We start from the raw sequence: 13663 nt of genomic DNA on the forward strand, positions 1-13663 counted from the left end.
ACTTCTGTTTTCGTTCAATGAATTTAACTCGCATTTAAAGCAGTGATAAATTATGGTAAAAAGTGGGTTAAAATGCTAACCATGCAAGTATATTGAAACAGGTATATTGTCTTTCTTTTCTAGAGACAAGAATTGTCAGCATGAAAAGTAAATTGATTTAAATCAAATATAAATATCAAAAATTGTTCAAAATTGTCACTGGCGTACTGACGAATACATTAATATATTATTAAAAACATTAGTTAATATTATTCATGTTTTGCTTGAATAATAAGTGTATGAACACATCAAACTTATACGCTAATTTTAACACAACAATGAATAACTTGATTGAAAATTTTTAATAAAATCGATAACCACATTTTAACTTGTGAATTGATAAATGCATTTGAAATCTATTTTTTTTAAAGCAACTGTTGGAGATTAATAAAAGCACATAATATACAAAATAATGAATAATATACAAAGGCGATGTGAATTAAAACATCTTGCAAATAATAACATGTTGTTTATATTGTTTAACTCTCCATGATCACTCTTTAGAGTCTTTAATAGTCCCCCCGTTAATTTGATTGCTCTCTGTTAGCACAATGGTATTTTCCAGGATAAAGGAATCTTCAGTCACAGCCTCCATACTGTCAAACTTGCTAGTGTTCACACTGTCTGGGATTTTCGGACTCACAACATGTTTTTTGATTCGATGATGCACAATATAAGCGAACGCAAAAGTGAAAACCATTGTTATGATACCACTGAGAACCTGTAGGACGAGCAGAACAGCTTGGTTTGCCGAAGGACGAAGTGTGTATGGAATACAATCCGGGGTGAATCCCCATACACCGTAGATTGGACCTGGATAACGAATTTATTTCCTATGTTAACCAAAGAAATCTGTTTCCCATGTCATATCAGGATGTATTTCGCTTTCAAAATATGCCGTTTACGCATTTACGATTGAACCCGGATAACTAATAATATTTCTAAATTTAATTTTGATAAAACGCTTTGATTTGAGATATATCATAAAAACAAACCCTGGCAAAGACCTGTGATTTTTGCCTTGGGTTGTAGAGCCTACAGCCAAAACGAGTTCCTCCTGGAAGTTTTTTTGAAGACAAAAATGTTTGTCGATAATTCAACATAGTGAGAGGAGAAACGCAATGATCTCAAGGATTTGAGTAGACATTATATTTTTAATTACATTTTAGTTTAACCCTGTACAAAAAAAACAAGAGAAGTTCTTTGCTGTTTACATGATTCATGATCCAACTGTATGAACACCTAACAGATTCTGACATTATCCTCAAGATATTTTGTTATTTAGAGACTTCATCTGTTTTTTACATCATATCCAAAACACACTTATTTAATATGTAATGCTCATTGATAAAATTACCAATGTATCATACGTGTCTGTTATTAATATCCTATCTCATTATCGATAATTTTTTATTAAAGCAATTACCATGCAACTTGGTAATAGTAAATAGGAAAACTAATCCAGTCATCGGTTACTGGTATGTCGAGTAGTTCGGACCTTGAGGATTTTAGCTGATGGCGGATACTTTTTAGGTCCCAAGAGAGTCTTCATACCAATAAATGTAGCACCATATAGCACTGGTTTTTTGTTACTGGCTATTCAGGCAATTAGGCAAAGTTATTGTTTCCAAGACAGCACACTTTCCAAAGTTCATTCTTGTAAAATAGTTGCAATTACCACTTTCTCTATGATCACTTCGACAGGCTTAGGTAAATTCATATAATATATATTTTTATACACAATCTCTACTTATCATTATTTTGGCTAAAGTAATGGTTTTTCTCATTAAACAATTAATTTTGCATACAGTGTAATTAAAAGCCCCCAACAACCATCTTAACTAATTGTTTTTCCAGAATCTCCACAATATTTATACATTAATGCTCCCTTTTTCATAACACGTTTTTTTGTCATTTCTTATATATTGCTCAACCAAACAAGTTTTGACGCTATATTCTTATATGTGAGAAAAAGATTACAGTTGTTATTTTGATTTAATAATTGATATAAAAGAGGCGTTTTGTAATCTTGTAGATAACAAGATGGTTTGTCTTCAGACATTTAGATTAATACTTGTTGCGCTCGAAAAGATAAACAGGAGGGTTCTTTACAAGCATATTTTTCTTCTTTAGCTTTAAGAATATGTATACGACCTATTTCGTTCTATCAACTTCACCTTATAAAAAGTCAATTTCAGAAAAGCAGTTGGTTTGTGTGTTCTGAAAAATAGAACAATTCTTTCTTTCTAAGAGATAGTTCTATGGTTAAATTAGTTTACTTTTAATATCAGTGTTAAAAGAACATGTGTAAACTACGATGCGTGTACCAATATTATTAATAATATTTTGAATACGCATATTTATAAGCGGTGAAGAAAAAAAGCCCACACAAAACGTCTGAGCATGCAAAAAACTACTCACTGGTTTGCTACTAATAAAATTATTAACACTAGATCTATATAAAAACGTGTGCTTTTTCATTTCCTTTGCAGTGTATACAAATCCATCAGTGATGAAGTAACGTAAGAAATCTCGGTGGTCCTGGCCAGATTTAGGCTGTATTGGTCTCCTTTAAAAGAAGAGCGCTCTAAAAGATATTGGAAAAGAGTTAAAATATATTAATTTTTTCTTTACAAATCATCATATCTTAAAATTTTACGTATTGATCCGTAGTGATCAGAAATAGGGCTAAATTTTATATATATAAAATATATAAGCACACACACACACACGCACACGCACGCACGCACGCACGCACCTTCTGACAAAAAATAAATAAATGTACAACTGGGGAGTCTTAACAAGGACATATACATGTATACTAACGTTAGTATATATGTCCCTGGTCTTATAAACTTTTTTAGAAACTCATGTAATTTCTCTACATTATTCTGATTTCAACGGTGTATACGAAGTACATGTATGAAGAAAATCCATGGGTTCAATTAAGCATTGAACGCTTATTTTTGAATGTCGTCGGCCCTTAATCACACCATCGGGTGCAAACAATTTAAATACTGCACGTTAGCGCAGATTGATAAGTTGTCTTGACCACTTGGTGTGTTACAGGACCGACGACATCCAAAAATAATCATTCAATGCTTATTCGGTCTTCCCATAAAATAGAGTTATCGTTACTTTTAGAGTTATCTACTCCTTATAGCAGGTATAGATCACTTCCGGTAAATCGAAGTTATCAGTGCGGGAACATATAAAATTGACATGAATTTATCGTCTTTAACAACCTTTGAGGATATAAATCAAAAGTTATCTTAAATCCGAAAACTTAAAAATCAATGGCTCAAAACAAAAATTAGCAAGGAGAGCATTTGATCACAATCATTCACAACACAATCAAATTATAAACAATGCGAGTGAAACGCCCACGGATGCATCGTTTGGGGATTGATCTTCCATACCGTCTTTTGCAGAACTAACGGATGGATGGTCAAGTAACTTTTCAGAAAAAATCAACCCGCCTGTTACTCAGAAAGATATCGAAAATTATTTGATAAGAAGTAGCAACCGAACGTGTGATCGCCAGAAAATGGCTTGCTATCGACAGTACATACAGGGACATAAGTTTTGCAAGGAAAAATATATTCATAAAATTATGGCAAATAAAATAACAGACGAACACCGTTTTTGTTACATTCGGTCAAATGTTATGCATCGTTGAAAAAAGAAATTTACACACAGTGGGTAGTTGTTTCCAAAGAGTCACCAATGGTTATCCACTCAGCCAGCTGTACATGTCCTGCAGGGTAATTAAATACAGCATTCAGTTTCTCAAAATAAAATTTTGACAATTCAATAAATCAAAACCAATAATTTGATTCTACGTTGATCAAAAGTTTTTAAGAAGATTATGAAAACGAGAGTTTATTGTTTATCTAATGTATCATAGCTGAACACCACTCATAATTCATGCACCATCACACAAGAATAAACCCTTCGATTTCGTTACACCCGAATGCATACCTAAAACTCGCGGCCGAAGTGGATGTAGTATCCCATTGTTTGTCATATATTTTTACATTTATTTCTTGTTTATATGTACATTTTCTGTTCTTACTAGTAAAGAATGCATTATTCTGTATATTTTATTTAAGTATTCTCAAGACTTAGTGCGTAAAAATACGATAACTTCATCGCGATCGACAAAAATTGCGATGTGAGGTTTATGTTCACCCAGGTGAGACCTCATCTATTTGGGGTTGTAGGAATTATCGGCAATGAAATAAAAATATCAGTAGCGGACAACACCTTTTACGAGTGTGTTCAGCTTTAATAAATTTAAGTTTTTGATAGAATTTGTGATTTCAGTAAAAAAAAAAATTTTTGGGCTTAAAAAAAATATTTTCTTTTAAAGCCTCGGAGAAGGTTGCACACATATCACCGGTCTTCTGTTCACTTTAGAAGAATTGTACGAGAACCATAGTAATAATCCCTGTACATCAAAGTCGTGCACCTGGAACAAACCTTCCAAGAGAACAAAAGAGTGCAAAACAATTGATCAATTGAACTTTAAAAAATATAAACAAGATGTAGATCAAAGTCCTAACATCATTGAAATGAAAAATAATGTTTGCAAATCATTTCGCGATAGTTTATGTGGCAGGTTGCAAAACAAAAATGCTGTTATTCACCATCTTTTGTATACCCCTGATAATGAAATTGAAGTCAGTGGGGATCTGAATGTAGGGCACGAAGAAGAAGTAGTTTCTTCAGATACGATCACATATGCATCAGATGAATTTATTGAAATTCAAAACTGTCTTCAATTTATTCAGTCTTGTACTACATCTGATAATCAAGTGCCCCTTTCCACCGACGTCTGTAATGAGGTTGAATTAAGAACAAGGGGACAGTCTGACAACAAGCTGTGGTTTGAGGCACGAAAAGGCAGAATAACTGCATCATTGATTCATGATGTACTAAAACGCAAAGAAAGCACAAACCCAGGTAAATTGGTTGAAAAAATCATAGGTGAGAATAATGAGCAATTAACCACAGCAGCAATAAAATGGGGGCTAAAACACGAAAATATCGCTAAGAGGCGTTATCAAGCACACATGAGACTCCACGGCAAAGAGAAAATATCGGTAAGAAACTATGGCTTGTTCTTACTCCAGTCATTTATTGCTAGTGGAGCAAGTCCTGATGGTATAGTGCAGACAAACACAAATACATATCTAATAGAAATCAAATGCCCATTCAAGTGGTGAAATAGTACTATACTTGAAGCTTGCAAATCCCCAGATTTTTATTGTTATCTAGATTCAAACAATAAAATCCCATTAAAACAAAATCACAGATATTACATCCAAATTCAGGGTCAAATGGGTGTATGTCAGTATAAGGTGAGTCATCTTGTTTTGTATACATTGCAAGACCTGACTGTTATTGAAATCCCATTTAATGCTGTGTTTTGGGAGTCACTTCTGTCAAAATTAAAAACATTCTACATGAAATTTGTCATTCCATGTTTGAATGCAACAGTTGAAAAATAAACACACTTAAAACAATTAACTAATGTTTGTTTTTTAGTTATTCAACAGTTATAGATTAAATGTACTGTGTAAAATTTGATAATAGTAAATCTACAATACAATGTACATAACTGCAGTACTATATTATGAAGCCATCAGAATAAATTATACATAATTGAAAATAACCAAATGCTTGTGTGTATGATATATGCATACTAAGCAACAGTATAGTAAAGTTTGATGATTCTATGTTCTTTTCATGAAATATATATATTTCAATATGCTTTCACCAAATTCTTCAATGAAAATGATTTCACCAAAAATACAATTAAGAATTATTATTGTATGAGTTATCCACACAAATACTTTTAACATATGATTATTCATTGACTGACAAGTGGTGGTAAAACATTGGTAAGGGCTGCACATACAAAAAATATGTCATTTGCAATAGGAGCAAGTGCCAGTGGCATAATGCCTTGCTATATTCTAAAATTTTTAATTTGTTCCATCTTTCTTTCAACATGGATCCTGGCTGAGGCAATGCGTCTAGTAATTTCAACTTCTTCTTTTGTGAACTGACTCTTTGTTTTAAACGGGGGACAATGCAACTTTACACACTTTCTTTCGAAATCAGCTTTTAAGTGAACAAATCCTTTATCAACCATTACTGCATCACCTGGCTGTAAAGCTTCTAACAGACCACAATTTCTAGTAATATGCACATTAGATGTTGAACCATCCCACAGTTTGGAAACTAAACAAACAGCTCCAGTCATAGAGATTCCAATCAATGACTTAAATGTATTATGAGATTTGTAGTTGGAGAAAGTCTGAGACTTATTTTCTAATGAAGATGGTGTTTGTATGAATATTTCTGTGCAATCTAATACAATGCGTGTGTCAGAAAAGTTAAGGAAACAACTTGGAATTCTCTGCTGCAATATCTTTAGTTCGGGTGAAAATACAATAGAGGACAAACACTGTCTCATGAAGATAATCCATCTAAAGAATATCCTAGATACTGATGAACTAGATAACTTGAACCTATATGCAAGATCTTTAACAAGTAGCCCCAATCGAAGCCTCATTAAAACCAACAAAAATTGATCTACAAGTCTTAGTTTCATACGCTGATCTGATTCTATTTCATCCATGCCATATTCACACAAAGTTTCAAAAAGCGCTTTAAATGTATCAAAATCGGGTAGGCCAGTATAAAATTGTACACTGTCATCTGAATTTTGAATATCTACTACTGCATTTTCCGGTCGGGCAACATGGGTGGCTTGGTCCTTCTTATTTGTCTCAGTCTGCGTCCAAATAGTGCATGGCAATTCTTGATCGTTCGACTCAGTCTCTTGAACCTAGGATTGACTGGAATATCTTATGAGAAAAAAAACACAATGCAAAATTAATCATAAAAGTAAAGAATGAATAGCTCCTTTAGAGAAATTTATCTGAATTATTTCCATTAATAATTCTGCCATATATTCTTAATTTTAGTCATTGAAATCACCTCTCTGTGTAGTTTAATCACAGGGGCTTGTTCATTAAAAAAAGTGGGTAACTCGGTAAACATTGGTAAATAATATATTATTTTTTCAAAGAGGTTCCCACTTTTGTAAAGATGCCTTTTTTTTTTACACCAGCCACAATAATTAATTGATATTGTTACCAGTAATGATGAAAATCAGTTACAGTAAGCTGAAAATGAAAATGGAAATGTGAAAAAAGATCAAAATATTTTTTTTCTGGAATCACAAACATAGAATTCATAAAATTCAATGTACTTACTGGTGATCGATCAAAACTGATGCAGCACTTCTACTTAATGCCAGATCAGCTGATAAAGCTTCAGCAATATCATCCTTTAAAACAAAATAAATATTTTTGCATTGCATTAATAATTCAGTATGCATGTGGTAAATGATGCTATTGGCCTACTTTGTTCTCCTACAGAAAATTGCTAAGGTCCGAGGGACTTGGCTCTGTCATAGTTTCTCTGCTATTTCTTGTTGTACGTTTTTTGTTGACTTTCTCCTTCTTTTGGGGAGGAATAACGTTGGCACCTCATACTTCCACCATCCGGAAAATGGTCAGAACAAACATAGGTATGATGTCCACCTTTGTAGTTCGACCTGCTTATGGCTCGAATCCAAGCACTTCTCAAAGACTGCTTTTTGGGCAAATGGTGCAATTTAACAGATTTGTTAAATCGCCCTATAGTCCCTGTAGTATTGTGACAATCTTTAATTGCACAATAGTCCTTTCCCATTGCTGTCGACACGAAAAACACGTACTTGTTCCTTTTGTTTACTTTTGCTAGAACTAAAATGGGCGCGCTATACCTGCTCTTAGGAAAAGATAACTCGTACAACGAACGATAATTCTATTTTATGAAAATCCGGAATATTTATACTGATGTCTATGTGGATGATATATATGTGTATCGTCGCTTTAAAGCCCTTAGTTAGAAATATGAAACATACATTGAACAGCCATTTTAACATGTTACACATGTGTAACAATTTTGATTTTCCCGAAGATATATTTGCTTTAATTCAACCCTAACTTCATATCTATTACATACCGTTTAGTCTGTATTACCGTTTAAGTCTTGTAAGCTTTATATTTCGATGTTTTCACATGATCCTGTAATATCTCCTATTTATTTCGATTTCACCGCCATGTTGTCATTCTTCCCGAACGTATTATATTACCTGCAATTTCATTGGTCGAGACCGATAATCTCAGCTTATAGGATTATAGAATTATTTATAGAGTTTTATTGGTCCGCTAGGTATATTTGTTTTCCCTCGGACTGAAATGTCACATTTCCATTGGATTAAACATGGCACGTGATTGCCTCATATATCTCTATGTAGGTTCTTTGAGGATTAATATTAGGCAATATGGCCTTCATTGGCCGCCGCCTCATCCACTCATCTCGATATTTCATATTATTTCACACAGAAATCGTGATCGGTAAGTCATAAAAATATTTAGAGTAGTGGCCCTTTGGAATTATTTTTAAATTAGAGTAGTTGCCCCTTGAATATGGACGTCACATTGTTGTGTCTGGAGCAGAACAAAATGGCAGCATCTAAATTTACTCAAATCTCTGCAGAGGTTAAAATTGAATAGCAACAAAACATTGTGAGTAGTATGGGTGAAGCGAAGATTTTTAAAGCGTATTTGAAAGGTGGTATTGATAATTTTGAAGAGTTAAATGAGTTTAATTGGACGAGATGTAAGGCATCTTGTACATGGCTTTGCGCTATTTGTGAATGAATATGTCGCTTGATAGTCCTCGGGAAAACAAAACACTTATTAAAGCTGAACACCGCTCGTAAATAGGAACGTCACACAGATACCTGGTATATAAACCCTTCGATTTCGTTACACCCGATTGCACACCTGAACCTCGTGGCCGACATGTAGTATTCCTTTCGTGGTCTTTAGATTTTATGCATTTTTTTCTTATCTTATGTTCATTTTCTGTTCGTAAATAATGCATTGACCAATTTATTTGATGTTAGTATTCTCCTGGCTTCAAAGAGGTGCGTAAAATTTGATAATTTCATCGCGACCGGGTAACACGGTGAGACCTCTACAGCGAAGTACTTAGAACTGTTTAGGGGTCTGTCCCTTATATAAGGGTTGTAGGGACAGCAGTGATTAAAGAAAAATATGGCGGACAGTGCCTATTTACGACTGGTGTTCAGCTTTAAGTTAGTTACTGACTCACTACGGAAATATATTGGGTTGATTAATCTCATAGACGGCTCGGCTTCGCCTCGCCATCTATGAGATTGATCAACCCAATATATTTCCGCAGTGAGTCAGTAACTAACCTAATAAGTAATAATATAGGGCCACCCGGTAGATTTGAGTTCACTCTGCTAGGGTCAAGAACTTAGGTTCGTTTCTTTTCTCTCTCTTCACAAGAACTAACTTCGTGTTCGTGTCCTATAGTATAGGGCATTCTATGACAATGTAATTATTTGATAGTGTAGCCTTAGTAGAGTCACTTGATTGATTCAGGGTCGAATTAGATATCCCTTTCATATAGATCATCTGATCCAATGTTGTCCGTCGTATAGTTCAGTACGTGTTACTATTTTTATACTTGGTATTCCCTGTGCTCATCATTGACCTTCGTCCTTCTCTAAAAAGAGTGCAATAAAAACATATTTTCATTCCTCCCTCATAACTTTTTTCTATCATTGAAGTTTTGCAAAATAATTTATTTTCATATTTCTAGTAATTTATTTTGAGAATATTTACACTCCTCCTGTTATATTTGTGGAAAATATACTTGTTATTTGTTATCATCAATTATTTAAAGTCACATTTACTTTTGTTATAATAAATTATTAAAACTTTTCAAATCTTTTAATTTATATAACGAGGTGTTGAACATATTCTGGAAATCAATATAGAACCTGGGAAAACCTTTAAACAGTAGAATTTTGGGCGTTATTATTATTTTTTTTTTATATAAGAATTATTGAAAACTGAATCAGTTGGTAAAATTTGAACTGAGGAGAATATAGAGTTCCTTTACAGTCCCATAATCCATTGTTTCCGGTTACACATGCATTTAATTCGCTTCCGCAACTTAAAATATAGTACCAGAAACCAGGGACGTATAATATATATACTAGTGCAAAACAAGTCCTTATTGAAGAATAGATATGATTTTACGATTATTTAATCTTACAATAACAAATATTATTCAAAACGCTTGATGACGCTTATACTTGTGCTCGTGGCGCATGGATTAGCAAAGTGGTTCATTGAAAATTGAACGTTGCAGATTTTCATTGCAAACATGAAGGGAAATATTCATTGAATGTGAATATTGGTGAAACTTACATAGGTGATAGAAAAAGGCTGTTTTAGTTACGAACTCCTTGGGCTCAATTGTGACCAGTAACTCCACTTAATGTAATTGGTTACACTAGCTAGTGTTTTAACGACTCCTCTATGTACATTATAACACAAGCTGGCTTTCCATCGTCCCATTGAACGTGGATTTAAAAAAAAATGATTTATTTGCAACTATATGTAAGAATTTTTTAAAAAGAAATTGTTTCTGCAAGGGGGATGGTTTTGATGGGATTTTTGCAGATCATATATCTACGAACCTGTAAATTTTTTTTAATTTTTTTTAATTACTTTTAAGTATAATTACGAAAAGAAATACCATAAAAGTCTAAATTTAAAGACTTCATCTTTACCCGACAAAATCTCTAGAATCCAGGGGCTTCCGGAGGCTTTCTGAATCCACTGGGGGCCTCAATGCGGTCCCCAGACCGCTGCTTAAAATTGGCGCCCCCATTAACTTCAAGTCATGGATCCACTCCCCTGGTGATTGTTACGTTATTCTTAAAATTTGAGTGAGCACCATCGATAAATGGTTATCAAGGTATTAGCGTATACAGGTATTAGTTTGGTTCTGAGGTTTTATTTAAACTTGTACATTGACTGTGTACACACGACTGAGTACAACTGTGTGAAATATTATAACCTCCTGCTGAGTTAAAACGAGGTAAAAATAATTTTTTTAATAAGTATCCTTGATGAATATTTCACCCACTTTAGTGGCTTACTTATCCCGTCTTCAGTTAAATTTTATATAACTGAACTGTATTGAAATATGATACGAACATGTGCTTTTTTAAAAGTTATACATAGGCAGAATATTGTTAACAATTAACAAAAGTGAACAATTGTACATCATTGCTGATTTACTTCAGAAGTTCCACTCGGATATCCGGACTCAAGGTATTGTGTTTGGACAGACACTTCCTGTAGAAAACGAAGGAGGTACCAAACAGTTTCCTCCAGTCGGTGACACGGTGGGCAATGTTGCCATTGACGCTCACGTGATCGACATCAGCGTTTCCGTCAGTCACCCACATCGACATGAAAGTTAAGAAAGGGTATTTTTGGCGATTCTTGTAGGTGACGTCTGAGACCGTAAGTATTGTCTCCGAAAATGAAGATCGAATATGCAACGTGGCTGTGTTACCATTTTCGTAGACGATTTTCATCGACATCTTTTTCACATCAATGTCGATGCTTTTGATGCTAGCAGATGGGCGGGGTTGTCTAGGGTTGGACTCCCCAATCAGCACGGACGACCCAAAGGGAATCCAGTCTACTCCTGGCGGTGTAAGAGGAAGCAAACGTACCATTCCATCCTGGTAAATCACCAAAGTCTGTCCGTATTGCCCATTAGTCCATGGAAGCTTTTGGTACAATCGAATATAATCAGCATTTGGAAATACCTTATCATCAATTTTCACGGTCATGTTTTTATTGTATTGCCACCAGAAGTCGATATCGACGCCTTCGATAATAGTATCTCCATTATCATGAAAATTGAAACTCTGTTCTTCTTTCTGAGGTCTTTTTCGAAGATTTATTGTTTTGATATCTAAAGTGTCGCTCAGATTTTTCGGAATCAGTATTTTAATAGCATTACTAGGTCCACCCGACCACGTAAAATCCGGAATTGCAAGAGAAAAATTTAATGCGCCTGGTCTAAATGTATGGTAAACTGGATCCGTGTACTCTTCTTTCCGACCGAGATAATTAAAACCCAGCTCGATCGGTTCGGATAAAGAATCTTGGAGCTCCACAGTCAATATCGACCCGATTTCTGAATCTGGAGATCCCTGTCGTGGTCCACGTAGAGCAAAGAAAACAACTATTACATAAGAGTTTACCTCTTGAGAGAATGTAAGAATCGCATATCCCTTGCGCTTTTTTTCCTCTTTGTTTACCTTGTATGTTATATTATCAAACCGCCAAAGTCTTTCTATGGCCATGTCGCAGTTAGTCCAATCCGGATCGCGGACATTTGCGTACGCTTTATATTTTGGATGCATCGCTCGGATTTCATAGGATTGTAGAGAGTTGTGATAAAATGGTATTTTGATGTTGTCTATTTCTGCACACTGGGTGGGTTCGCTCTTTTGCTCAAGTCTGGCACTCCGAACATAGTCTCTACCTTTCAAATGTTCATAATTAATATCATCAAAACAGAAGACATTGCAAAGAAACACTTGTTTTTGAATGCTCTCTTCGCCGATTTTCACTGTAACTTTGTCGATTTCCACTCCAAACTTGTCACTTTGAGTAAGCAGCAGTACAAGACTGTGTTGCCCTGCTGGAAGTCGACGAATACGACCTATCCTTCCCGTCGACACATAATCAGTCCAGGCCTTTCCACCCTGACTCCTTGAATGGGTTCGAAAAGTTCCTATTTCTTCCCAGTTCATCAAAACAGTTAATATATCTTCCTCTCCGTCGTTTGAGTACAGTATGTTGTCGACCAGAACATCCGATTCCTTGTCTAGGCAGAAGTCGAATTTCAGCATGCCTATTTGAGAGACAAGCATCCACACAGCCTGCTTGTTCGAAGCTGTTTCTCTGTTAGTTATACTTTTAATTGTTTCATTTGCTGGTATATGTAAATAATCTTCTGCCTCCAAGTCAAACGTCTTCTCAGCGTACCCAGTCGTCAAAGAAATAAGGACAAGTACAAGCACTATTTTTTGCTCCATTTTGAATGTTTCTATCACACGGTTTAAGTATAAATGCCGAGAAATATATGCTTACGCAACAGATTGTTTTCTCTTTTACAGGTATATAAGTTGAGATGGCTAACAAATCATTGCATTACATCAATACTTAGGCAAAATGTCGAAATCATTCGAGCGGAATAATGAATTAGATTTAGAAATACAATTAATTGAATTGACTGAGTTTACCTCACAACATTATATCGGCCCGAGGTAAGAAGTGTCGACTGTGTAATCCGCCCAGTTTTCTCTCACCATTAATCTTGTTGTCACAACTTCACAACATTAACTACTGGTTTCACTGATCAATCAGAAAGAAATCCCAACACCCAGTACACAATTACATGTACTATTTACCTTTTCTGAATCTGTTGTTTCATAGGTGTCTAATTTGCGTAATATTTCTTTGTTTTGACGCACAGACTTGTGCTTTCGTTCAGTGAATTTCATTAGCATTTAAAGCAGTGATAAATTATCTTAAAAGAGTGGGTTAAAATGCTAACCATGCAAGTATATTGAAACAGGTATATTGTT

General features: G+C 34.7%; 2 protein-coding genes and 2 long non-coding RNA genes across 5 annotated transcripts; 1 reads left to right on the forward strand and 3 right to left on the reverse strand.

Moving 5' to 3' along the window:
* Positions 1-414: 414 nt before the first annotated feature.
* Positions 415-9137, reverse strand: LOC136270024 (uncharacterized). The gene is made up of 2 exons (XR_010707654.1): positions 8125-9137; positions 415-2626 (listed from the first exon to the last, which is right to left on the reverse strand). It is a non-coding gene; the product is annotated as an uncharacterized lncRNA (long non-coding RNA).
* LOC136270023 (uncharacterized) lies at positions 4390-5571 on the forward strand. Its single transcript, XM_066066214.1, has one exon. It carries the CDS (start codon positions 4614-4616, stop codon positions 5265-5267), a length of 654 nt encoding a protein of 217 aa, XP_065922286.1. The 5' UTR covers positions 4390-4613; the 3' UTR covers positions 5268-5571.
* Positions 5594-8114, reverse strand: LOC117684875 (uncharacterized). 2 transcript variants are annotated; one of them, XR_010707653.1, is made up of 3 exons: positions 7479-8114; positions 7329-7402; positions 5594-6917 (listed from the first exon to the last, which is right to left on the reverse strand). It is a non-coding gene; the product is annotated as an uncharacterized lncRNA (long non-coding RNA). The 2 variants fall into 2 exon arrangements; XR_004598598.2 differs by having other exon boundaries at positions 7329-8114.
* Positions 9138-10232: 1095 nt separating the features above from the next.
* Positions 10233-13532, reverse strand: LOC136270025 (uncharacterized). Its single transcript, XM_066066216.1, has one exon. The coding sequence runs from the start codon at positions 13109-13111 to the stop codon at positions 11288-11290; it is 1824 nt and encodes a 607-aa protein (XP_065922288.1). The 5' UTR covers positions 13112-13532; the 3' UTR covers positions 10233-11287.
* Positions 13533-13663: the final 131 nt, after the last annotated feature.

This window comes from Magallana gigas, chromosome 7 (genome assembly GCF_963853765.1).
Source record: "Magallana gigas chromosome 7, xbMagGiga1.1, whole genome shotgun sequence".
Taxonomy (NCBI): Eukaryota; Metazoa; Mollusca; class Bivalvia; order Ostreida; family Ostreidae; genus Magallana; species Magallana gigas.

What these genes read in the sequence shown, in the direction of transcription:
- LOC136270023 (XM_066066214.1), top strand. Translation starts at nt 4,614, where the DNA reads ATGAAAAATAATGTTTGCAAATCATTTCGCGATAGTTTATGTGGCAGG.
- LOC136270025 (XM_066066216.1), bottom strand. Translation starts at nt 13,111, where the DNA reads ATGGAGCAAAAAATAGTGCTTGTACTTGTCCTTATTTCTTTGACGACT.